This window comes from Thalia democratica, chromosome 5 (assembly GCF_965202585.1).
Source record: "Thalia democratica chromosome 5, ktThaDemo2.hap1.1, whole genome shotgun sequence".
NCBI lineage: Eukaryota > Metazoa > Chordata > Thaliacea > Salpida > Salpidae > Thalia > Thalia democratica.
This window is the reverse complement of record NC_139169.1, coordinates 41,855,466-41,868,271: the sequence shown is the minus strand read 5'-3', so window position 1 is coordinate 41,868,271 and position 12,806 is coordinate 41,855,466. Positions and strand designations below refer to the sequence as shown.

General features: G+C 30.9%; 1 protein-coding gene across 1 annotated transcript; it reads right to left on the bottom strand.

Moving 5' to 3' along the window:
• Positions 1–8,222: 8,222 nt before the first annotated feature.
• Positions 8,223–12,582, bottom strand: LOC145837199 (serine/threonine-protein kinase ULK4-like). The gene has a single exon (XM_082944971.1). The coding sequence runs from the start codon at positions 12,560–12,562 to the stop codon at positions 8,561–8,563; it is 4,002 nt and encodes a 1,333-aa protein (XP_082801097.1). The 5' UTR covers positions 12,563–12,582; the 3' UTR covers positions 8,223–8,560.
• Positions 12,583–12,806: the final 224 nt, after the last annotated feature.

Sequence of the window (12,806 nt, the reverse complement as noted above, 5' to 3'; positions counted from 1 at the left end):
CCTTGTCTATTCAGTGGCATTAAAACTCTTATCTAATATAATTATTATTTTTTTTTTATTGTAAATATTAATTATTTATATAAAGTCTTTATTTTTATACTTATATATATTCAATAATTTAAACATACTTTGTTATTCTGACATTATACAAAAATAAATGACACTTTTACTTTTTACAAAACTCAATTTTAATGATAATAAATTACAAAATAAAAACTTATGTTTACTTATAATGTTTACTAATTAACACTAAAACAAATTATTGTAAAAAACTTTACATAGAAATAAACTAAAATTTATTATAGCGAAATAAAGTTTCGTGTATAAACTTTATAGGTTTCTAATATTTGTCATTTAGACTCTAGGCAAGTTTTCCTTCAGCTTTCTCAATTCCCGTTCTGCTGACTTGTTTTTCCACATCAACCTAGCTATTATTGCAACAGCAACCAAGATTACTAGTACGCTTGCGTAGTTTAAGTAAGCAAATGAAGAACTTACATGGCTTTGACTAACTTATGGAGCAGCTGTCTTATCTGCAGGTTTTAAACAAATGTAACTTAATTTACGATTACATTCAGTTGTAGTTATAAGAAGAGGATTCTGTAGAGGGTTGACATATCCAAGAAACCCAGCATAGCGGCAATCAAACCAGTGCCTATCCAATTCACGATAAACTTTGCCATGGATTGCTTCATCAAAGACTACGCTATTTGAAAATATCTTTTCTTCTTTATTGCCACACTTGGTTTTTAAAATGTCTAAACCAATATGGTATGGATCTAAGTGATTATGAAAATCACATGAATTTATATCAGTGGCCCGCAACAAGGCTTGTGCGTCTTCTGTGCTGAGAATAGGCGCAAGTATTTGCCCTTTTTCAGCACACCTTTTTCTGGCGACGCACTTTTCAACTTCTTCACCATAGAAAGTAAATACTCCGGAAGGAGTAGTAATTTGCTTGATAAAATTAACCATATTTTGCCTGTAGTTAAAAGAAATTACTGTATTTTTATTTAGATACATAAGGATTTTATAATTATGAATTATTAATACAGATTAACTATAATCACTTAAGCTATAAATTGATGAAGTTTAGACTAACTTATTAAAATTAAGTACAATAATATATAAGCCTGACTTTACTGTTAAAAAAATACTAAATAAACTTCTTCTTAAATAAATTACAAATTTTTATATAAGAGTTTGTTTCTTTAGAAGCTTTTTTAAGTGTATGAACACGGTAATCACTGAAAAAACTAATAAAATATGATTAAAATATGTATATATAAACATATTTTAATTATATTTTATTAGTTTTTTCAGTGATTATCATGTTTATAAGGAAGCTGTTTATAAATTAACTTCTACTCAAATTTTTGGTAGCTTCTTATTATCTAAAATAAATGTATACTTTTTACTTTTGACTGCATAACTTTAAAAAATATTTTTATTTATTTATAATAAAAGCCTAATGGTTTACTTATAAACTGAAAAAAATTAAAGAAACAAACAATTGTATGGAAAACTGGAAAAACTCTTGCAACGTGCGAATACATTCTATACAAAGTAAGTTAAGATAATGTTCAGGTTTTTCATGCAGTTTACCTTAAACTTTAATTAAATGAAATCAAAAGTTTAAATAATACTAGCATAAGTATTATTAATTATACTAGCATGAAATAAAAACAACTCAATTAATGGTATAAAAGTTTTATCTTATACTTATGGATTTCAAACTTCAAATTTAAACTCTTTGAAATAACTTGTGCTAAAAAAGATAAGACTACAATGTATTTTTGATATGTTAACTAGTATTTCATTATGTCCTAACTAATCAGTAAAATAGTTACATTCTATTGAACGAAAAAAAAGACGCTCAAAACATTTGGTCCTAGGACCTGGTGCACAAAGAACCTTTCTGTTATCGAAAATAAATAAAAATAAATGTGTATATATAGTTTATTTCAAAAAATATACACAAGACTCAAATTTCAGAACAATATGTATTTCATGCTTATTTTATCAGCTGTATACTAAACATTACAAATAAAATTTCAAATCTAGCTCATATATTGAAAATGTTATCAATGTAAAAGTAATAATAATAAAGCAAAGGGTAATTAACAATACATAAGTACTTCTAATTACAATGTAACTAAAAATTAATAAAACATAGTAATAACTTATAAAACAATTTATGAAAACAACGAAATAGTATAATCAAAATCTTTATATTTACACAATTTAGGTTTTCTTAAAAAATAGAAATAGCATTAAGTTTAATTAAATTAGAAATACGAAAACAGTTTTTAATAATTTAAATCTTTTAAAGTTATAATTACTTGCACAATCAACTATGGTAATTTAACTGCTTCTGTGAAGCTAGCTGTGTTGGAATGACTTCAAGGCATTTTGGCAAAAGGATAAAGGAGTATATTCCAAAAAGTATTGATGAACTTTGTAAAATGAGGATTAAGAAAAGTAAATCTATCAGAGTAGTAAATGCTACAAAAAAATCTGCTATTGCAGAACACCTAGTAAATAACCTTGATTGTGCAAGTAATTATAACTGGAAAAGATTTAAAGCTATTTAAAAATTATTTTCACATTTCTGGTTTAAACAAACTTGAGGCTATTTGTAATTTGTTAAGAAAACCTAAATTGTGTAAATATAAAGATTTTGATTATACTGTTTCGTTGTTTTCATAAATTGTTTTATAAGTTGTTAATATGTTTTATTAATTTTTAGTTACATTGTAATTAGAAGTACTTATGTATTGTTAATTACCCTTTGCTTTATTATTATTATTTTACATTGATTACATTTTCAATATATGAGCTAGATTTGAAATTTTATTTGTATTGCTTAGTATACAGCTGATAGAATAAGCATGAAATTTAAATTGTTCTGAAATTTGAGTCTTATGTTTATTTTTTCAAATAGTTTATTAAATTGTCAAAAAAATGTTTAATTTTATATATAGTTTAATGGTTTTAAAGTCAATCGATTTTTTATAAAACATAAATCAGCAAACTACGGCCCACCACATGCCCATAACGTATGTTTAGCTTGAAACTACTTGTGAAAATATACAAAGCTAAGCTTATTTTTAAAATTCATAAAATTTGACCTTATTTTTGTCTTCAGCAATGTTCATTATCTAATAAATGTTGTATAGTTATTTAGAGTTTTATGAATTTGTTAAACTTTTTGAGTTTAATTTTGCAAGAATACAGTAGCCTTCAAAGACTTTTTTAACAAATCTAACCCGCGAAAGTTGTTTCCGGGTGTATAAAGCTCTCTACATATAATAAAATGGGTGGATGTCACTTTCGCACGAGGACACCATTTTGCATGGATGACAATTTAACACCGCGACTAGTTTGCACGAGCCTTACTTTAGCACGAGAGGACACTTTTGCACCATGTCACTTTAACAAGTAAAGTCACTTTAAGTGCGTACTTTGTGCACAAACAACCCTGTGTACAAAATAGTCGCCGTTCAAAAATTTCCCCTCGTGCAAAAGTGACCTGTTACCAATAGTATATACGCTATTATACAGCTTTGAATAAAGTGTAAGAAAATTTGTTGATTTACGGATAAGACCTTTATGAAAGTAGAAAACAATAAAAAAAACATGTATATGTATTGGCAGGTCATGAAAAGAAAGAAGCTTAATGAGTATTAATAAATAATGAATTAATATGCCAAGAATGATTCAATAACAAAAAATCGCATATTCGGTACATTTTTGTAACTACTTTATCAAATGAAAATTATCTATAAGTATTTCAAAACCTTGATAATATAGTTTAGTTACTATAATTAAAAGTATTTATGATGTGAACTTAATAGCACTTAGTGGTTTTCTAAGAGTTTTGCTAAAAGTTTGAATTTTGATTTCCAAATCTTTTAAGATACAGACTTTTTTTTTACTCAAAAACTTGACTTCAGCTTTATCTAATTTATTAGATACAGATCTTGTTTGGATCCGGCTTGATATGAATACCTTTTGAAAACAAGAACTGGTAGATAACTAACTTATCACCATAAGCTGTTGTAGTGTTTTTAAAACAATTACTAAGATAATTAGCACAAAATTGTTATCACTAAAACTTTATTAACTATAAAAACTTAACAAAGTTTGTGGTTAAAACTCTTATATTAATTTTAAATTATTTATACTGACTAAAATTATTTAAGACTTGTTTTTATATGACTACTAAATGCACACAAGAGCTTACCATTTTTAAGATGAACTTAAAATTAACGAAAATTTATAGAAAATTAAAAAAGTCTCTGTAAAACTCTTTTCAAATCGTCTTAAATTCTGCATAGTGTAATTTTGTGGTCATTACCTCATGAAATAGGTTCAATACAGTTCATTGGAGTGGATTTTAGAGAATCAAAAATAGCTTTTTTTAATGAAGCTTTTTCCAAATCAGCTAAAACACAAGGTTTTTTGTGAAAATTGTAATTTAGAAAACAATTCTCAGCTGAAAACTCAATGGTCATATTTTTCAAGCACCCTAAGGGATATGATATTTTCAAGCTAAAATTACGTTGCGGGCCAAATATTTTTCTATAGTTTGCCAACCTATGACTAATTTATTTTATGTAATTAAGAAAATTCGACATCAATAGTTTTGTAACAAAAACTATCTACATATTCTAGTGAGCTTGTCGTTACTGATCAAATTTGTACAGTTTTAATTAAAATTTTGAAAAAAGCTAAATCAGAGTTTCTCAATTTGAGCAATATCGAACCCTTCGGAGCAATTTTAGCCCCAAAGGGTAATAAGTAGTAATGTGGCGAAAAAGTGAAAAAGTAAATGGGTGTTCAATTAGTAAAAGTACGCAATTGTTAAAATAAGTTTAGGAAGCCGTGATTAAAAACGTTATTAAATTTATATTTTGTATGTTATACCTATTTAATTTTAGTATAAAACATACTTATTCAAATAACGATTTTACTGCCTGTGTAAAAAACAACAATTAGTTGACTACTTAATTTCTAAACCAATTTATCACTTATTTTAACGCTATCCTAGGGCTTCAAAATATAATCTACACTTGTAGTTTTAGCAATAACTAAGATTTGTATAGTTTTTATTCTCTACAAATTATTTAAAAAAAATTTTTGAACAAGTAGTATTAAAACTAAAACCTCATTTAGATAAAATCTAATAAAACAAAAAACAAATTATTATATTATGCTCCTAATTTAGGAGTTCTTTATTTTTTTAATTACAATCTTTTCTTACAAATCTAGTTAATAAAGCTGACAAAATAGTTATATAGGTTTTAAATGATTTAAACATATTTAAAATACAGTTAAAGAGAATAATGATTATAGAAGGTTGAAAATAAAACTCTGTTAATTTTTATTCCTTAGTAAACTCACTTTTCTAATTACTTTAGTGGGTTGGATATACTAGACTTTTTAAATGTTATAAATCAGTTTGAATATTTTATAAAAACTGAGCACTATATTTTTTCAACTATTGTTAGTGGTAAATGGAGAAATGTAAAATAAACTTGAACAAAAAATGACATATTGTATTTGATTTTAATTTTTTATTTATCTACATGAACTTAAATAGTGTAATTTAGATTTGAATCTATATTACAAAACTTAACTTAAAAAAACAATATACATAACTAGTAAAAAAATATTTAAAAAATTGAATTTTTAGTTAATGGTTTAAAACTAAAACTTTCTAGCTTTGTTTGGAATTGTTATATCATATACATAAAATAAAAACACTCCAACAATATGCAAGGTGTCAACAAAAGTTGCAAAACATAGCGAATGCGCATTTAAATGCTTCAACATTCAAAAAATTACATGTAATTTGTATAAATTACGTATAAAACATTTTTTCTAGATGAACTTACTTGATGAAAATTATAAAGTTTTTTGATGGTCATATCATTTGTATTTTTTGATAGTTTCATTTAATTTCTATTAATAGAATAGTTGACGAAGCTTGACGAAATTAACAACATATACTTACAGTGATTAGGAAGATGTATAACTATTGTTATTTTAAATATTTAAATTTATACTTATAAACATATCAGGCTAATCTTATCTTTTATTTGGTTTCTTCAAATTCATTTCTAAACTAACTAATAAACAAATTTAAAAAACCGAGCAAGTTTTTACTTTAACAGCTTTTCTTTGGTCTCCAGTATTTCCATAATATTTTTTTTTCTTATTTGGTTTCTTTTGTGAAAAATTAAATGTTCAGTTGAACAGCACGATAACTAAAACAAAAAGTATTCAAAGAAAGTTGTTCTGCAGGTTTTTTTTTAAGTTTTTTTAAAGCTATGAAGTGTATTTCCTTGATCTCAAAATTTGTATTTAATAAATTTATGATATTATTGATTTCAGTATTGTATCTGATTTAATGTTTTCATAATTTTAAAACTGTTATACAACAGTATTTTAACTACTTGAAAACTTTTTTGAAGTTATGCGATTATTTTATGAAACCAAAGGCAAAATAAAGTCAAATTAACAAAAATTAATATTATAGTGATTTTACGGATCTGGTCTTTTTTCACTAACATCCGGGTACAGCTAGATATACTATAATATTATTTTCCGTATACAGTAATGTGTCAGTGGTAGTTAAAAGTTGCAATACCAATACAATTCATCGATTAAGGAATTTTAAAAACATCTTACAACTTTTTAGATATTTATTTTTTCAATATGTCCGTCCGCAAGAGGCCTTTTTTTTGTAATCCTTGCCCATCAAATAGAAATTTTTTCTACTTCTTTGATAAATAATATCAAAGTATAGTTAGAAATTGATGAACATTTTATACTACTTCGATCCGGATCCTAATTCTGTGGATCCGTTAGATCACTAGCAGCTATTATTATTTCAGTTATCATTCCTTTAATATACAATACTGTTGTTGAAATAGCAGGCTCATACGCAGTTGTTAGTTTTTTTAATTATGTTGTACAACTCTGAGTTTCTATTTTTTTTTCACTTACAAACAAATTTGTTTAAATAAATAAGTCTTTATGCTTTTTTAAATATTTTTAGAATGACATTTGAACTTAAAAATTTCGAATTGTAGATCAGAAAATTAAATAAATCACATTAAATTTCTATTAAAATATAAAAAAAATCAATCTACAGCGAAAAGTCATTAGTGTTTAAAAATTATTTATGCAGTCTATTCAAATATAGAATTTTACACTTTACAAACTTTCCTATAAAATTTACAATAAAAAAATGTAGTTAAAGTTATTATTAACCGTGAAAAACATTAAGTTATTGAAATAATTAAGTTGAAAAAAATTGAAAATAATTAAACTTTAATATTTAAATTTATTTCATAAAAAATATAGTTTTTTTGAATTTAGTGCGATACCAACCCTAACACAAAAACACTAATTTTTTGTATGTTATTTGTAAATTAGTTTGTTACACATAAAATCATATTTTTTAAACTTATGAATTAAATATAGTTTTTTAAATTTTAGCTGAGTTTATAGCATAATTTATAAAATAAAAACTCGATTTCAAGTCACCATTTAGTTAAGCTTAAGCACTTCTTTGTAATGTCTTATTTTTTGAATTAGATAATGTATAAAATACTTTAAATGTTGTGCATACATTCACTGGAGATACCAGCAAAACAGAATTCTGATAGTATTTAATTACTACAAATAATTTTTATGCTGTACTGAGAAAATTTTTAAGAGTTAAAGTAAAAATAGTAGTGTTTAAAATTATTAAGGATTAAATATTTTCGTTTTAGATTAATTTCAGTTTTATAGACAATTATTGACTGAGATTTTATACAATTGTAGCCGTATTATACTATAAAACACAACAGAAGTTTTTTAAATAACTATCCTAAGTTATCATATTAAACATTAAAATGTTTTTCATGAACTATATTTATTGATGCTTTTATACAATTTAAGGAAAACAAACTAATTGTTACTTTTTTATATTCTAAACAAAAATATTTAGCTAGTAAAGTTCTTTTTCTTTTTTTCAAAATACTAAGTCTGCTTTTTTATAAGCTAACCTTAATTAAAAATCCGTTAATTTACTTAATTTTAAAAAACTTTCCTGTAAATTTTTTGAACCTAAACGGATTTACTCAATATTCTACGAAAGAAAGAATAGAGCTTACATATTTAATAAAAAATTAATTTGAAAGAGCTCACTATTTTAGAGTTAAACATACGTATTTTTAAGCAACACTCAACATAACACTTAGGCTTTCCATACAAAAACTATTTAAACTTTTAAAGTATGTTAAGGCAATTATATTAATTGATATTTATTTTCAAAACATGGTTAACACAGAAGATTAACATTTTTACTTACTAAAAATAATTTTGTAATAAAACAAACTTTATGATTATAAATCTGAGATAAGCATTTAAATTTTTTCAAAGATTAAAAACATTTCAAAATCACAGTAAAACGTTTGAAAGGTAGGTTTAAGAAATAGTACAGCAGAGTAAACCACTAAAAACAATTTTAAGACACAGCTGAAAAAGCAAAACATCGCAATGTTCACTTGACGTAGTACAAAAGTTCGTTGGCGAGCTGGAACAGCTGGTTCTCGTCTGACCTTTCCGCTTCGCTGCGCAACTCTCTGATGGCTCCCACCAAAACTTCCCCGTCACCGCTCCTTAGGTGCTCCGCGTGGAAGTCGTTCAGCGATACGATCCGCTTCAGCAGCTTCAAGACGATCCTCTTCGGCGACTTGGACTGCGACCTCTGCTGGTGGTCGGAGGCGAGAACCCGGGCGAACGAGTCCATGTTGTCCTTGGTCATGGTGTCCGGGTGGTCGCCGCCGAACAGCTGGACCAGCAGGGACACGCACGCGAGAGAAGGCTCGCCGACCAGCTCGTCGCACAGCAGCCTGATCAGGATGCCCTGCAGTTCGGTGAAGGGCTTGTGGACGACGAGCAGGTTTTCAGCGTCCTCCGTCCTCACGCTCGCCGACTTGTGGGTCTCGGCGCTGTTGAGAGCGTGCTTCACCGCCAGCGTCACCCTTTCCAGCATGCTCTTCAGCAGGTGCAGCAAGTGGTGCATGACCTGGCTGGAGCTGGCGGCGATGTCCGAGAGGTTCTTGCGCTGCGCGTTGGCGTACTGCTTGGAAACGTCGGTGACGTACTGCAGCAGGTTGTTGATCATGTTGCTCTTGTGAACCTGGGCCATTATGTTGTCTTTGGAGTAGCAGACGACCGTGTTGAGCACGCTGGTTATTTCCTGCACGACCGAGTTGAACGTCAGCGACTTCATTTCGTCGAACAATGTCAAAACGGTGGAGATGAGCCCGCAAGAGTTGAGCACCTCGCAAAAACTCGGCCAGTATTCCAGCAAAATGCCCAAAAGTCTCACGGAGTACGCGGGCAAGGGGTCTTTGCTCTGCACAAGGTTTTTAATTTCTGGCAAAAGTTCGCACTTTATCACACTCTGAATGCCAGAAATGTCGGGGAGTTCCCGTCTTCTGCTGGCACTTCTGGAATAACTGCGCACGCTTGAAGCCCTCATCGAAGATCTCGCTGATGAAACTGACTCCATGTTGATAGAATGATACTTCAAAATGTTCGAGAGAACCTCCGTTATCAGCTTCAAGCAAACCATTTGACCATCTGCGCTCGTGTACGACTTGAGCATTGTTATCAACTGCGGCAACAAGTACTTCATAGTGGAGTTTTCGTAATTTGTCAACACAATAGAATGCTGCGACAGACATTCTACAGTGGATAACACGGAATCAATAAATTTTTGAGTTTCCGTGTCACCAACCGCCGAGTTCAACCCGGACGCTTTTTGAACTGACATCGAAACATGCGACAGCAGCTCGCCTATATGTTTGATGAATAAGTCGTTAGTCACGTGATTCCTAAACACCTGACTCGCAACCATGTGGTACAGCACAGAACAGGAAGGCAAGACGGCTTTCATTTGTTTCGCTTGAGCCTGAGAAGGATGCTTTCGGCCGGTTGCTTCGTTGAGCACCGCAACGCAGGAAGCTGAAATCTTAGGCGCCTGATCTATCATGTACCGGACTAAAAAGTTAAGGCAGCTGTGAATGTAGTCGTAATTTACGGGAGTTTTAGGAGCCGTGCCGCTCGAAGGTGTGGATATTCTTCTGCAGTCTCGTTCTATGTACATTATGAGCCTGTTGTTACAAGCTGATACCAAAAGAGACGGCTTTCTTTTGAGCAGAAGAAAAACGCACAGAAGTACTTTTGCCCTGACCACCGAAGAAGGGTTTTCAAAAAACTTCATCAAAGAAGGTAGAGTTTCTTTCGAGTTTGAAATTCGAACTGCTTGGCCTTTTGGGGTCGAGTTCAAAGTTTCAACAAAGGCCGTCAAAATAGCCTGCTGACATTTGTAAGAAAAGCGCTGAATAACCGAAAAGAACTGGTTTAATCCAACGCGGTCGATGATTGCCTGAAGCACGGAACCGGTTTGAGAGAGTTTGTTGAGACAAACAAGGGCGGAAAGAGACGCGTGCTTGAGATTTTCGCTGGTGCTTCTTTCACAAACGCTCCACAGCATGGGACCAATGACTTCGTTGCTGTGCGATGAGGCGCTTGCACCTGAAGAACTCACAGATATGAAGCGCCTACCAAGAGCTGCCGAAGTGTTCCCCACCGACTGAATGCTCTTGCAGGCGTAGTTTTGAACCACTGTGTCTTCGCCTTCCTTCAGGCACCTTATTATCAAGTTAAAAACAACCGCCGGAATTGGCCATTGAGATTTGGTTGTGCTCGGACGCTGTTGGCTGGTTGTTTCAGGTCTTGTGTCATTTTTGGCAACCAAGTGTAGCAGCTGACCGAGGCAAGGTAAAACAAACTGCTTTGCCTTTACATTGCGGAAATTTTCCCGCATTGCATCACTCAGAGTGGAAAACACATCTAAAATTTTAGTTGAGCTTTCTAACTTCTGGCAAAAACTAGAAGCAAGACCTATAGATCTAGCCGCTTTACATGATATATCTTGAGACTGCTGCACATTGTTTTTTACTAGAACTGCTAAGCACTGGAGGAAAGTACTGTTTATAACTTGATGAGATGCAACACTACTAGACAAACAAACATGACACAAATAAGATAAAGCGCTCGATTTTAATCGATTTTGAGAAGTACCACTACATTGACTAAATATATTCTCAACTTGTTTTACATGATTACTTATCTCATCAGTTGTTAGTTTTTCAAAATCTGTTAATGGTTTAAATGGTAGTTGCTTAGAATCCCAACGTAAAACTTCATTCCTTTTAATGTGAGGATTATCTTGTATTAAATCTATATCCAAGTCAGTTTGGTGGTAAACAAAATCATCAATTTCATCTAAAGAACTGCTTAGAATGTTCTTAGACTTATCTATACCAAGATTGGCAACACTGTTGTTAGTTTTCGAATCTTTTTTATCATCTGCTATGTATGTTACTCCCAGTGAGTCTTTTGTAGAAAGTTTATTCAAACTTTGTAGTACTTCTTTTACTGGGTCATCATTTAAGTTAGATGTTGTTGGCTGCGCTGTGTTAGCTGTATGTGGCCTTGAACTCAGGGTAAAAGTTGAATCCATGACAGTTTCGGGTTTGTTTTTCATGCTGTTGTCACCACCTGGGCCTGCAGTGGACACTGCATTGGCAGTTGTGTTGCTTTTTGAGGCGTTTAAACTGAAGCTTGCACTTAATCTGGATGAGTTCAAGTTGGAAGCACTTAAATTTTTTTCCTCATGCATGTCTATTGTATCCTGCCAAAAAGGGTGATGCATGATTTCTTCAACTGTTGGTCTTTCATTAACATCTTCATTTAGAACAAGACACACTAAATCTTGAAAGTCATGAGACACTTTACTTTTGTCAACAATTGATTTTGTAGTGCTTGTTTCTTTTCTTTTGTTGTACAAATCACCTGGGTTTTCCAAAGGAAAGGCACCAGTGTACATCAAGTAGAGAATAACACCAAAGGACCAGACATCACTGGCCATAGTAACTTCACCACCAGCTTTAATCTCTGGAGCTTGATATTCTACAGGACCCTTGAAGTCTCCTTCAAACGGTTTGTTTTGACCACTTGCTTGCGTATAAACATCACTGAGGTTCTCATCAACAAGTCTGCTGAGACAAAAATTAGTCAGTTTCAAAGTGCCTGGCCCGTCAAAAAGAATCCTCTTGGGTGACAAATCACCAAAGATCACACCGTTTGTGTGCAAGTAAAACAAACCTGAAAGAACGTCTCGGCCAAAAGAACGTATGGTAGATTCAGGAAGAAAAGTGTCTTGCTGGAGAATAATATCAAGAGTTCCGCCCGTGCAAAGCTCAGTGACCATCCATAGATGATTGGTGGTTTCGTACCATTCAAAGAACTTGACAATATGGTCATGTTCTACTTCGTGGACCAGTCTTACCCAATTTGTAACTGCCGATCGTTTCTCTTTTTCAATGCAAAGTATGGAAAGAAACTTTATAGTACCTTTCCTTCTGCCTTTGTAAACTGTTGAGTGTTGACCTTTCCCTATTTCTTCATACAAAATAAAATTTTCCATTTGCAGTTTGTAAGAATTAAAGTTTTATCATCTAAAAAAAAGTTGTTAAAGTATACTAGACTTAAAAACTTTTTTTTTTAACAAATAAGTATTTAGCATGTATTGAATTAAGTTTTTGTTACTAGTTTGTACTCCTTTTTGACAATCTTACGTAATGCAATAAACCAAATATATTACACACTATTCTTGTAAGTGGATACATAGCAATAAATAAAATATGTTTTAAATTTATATAGTTATAGTA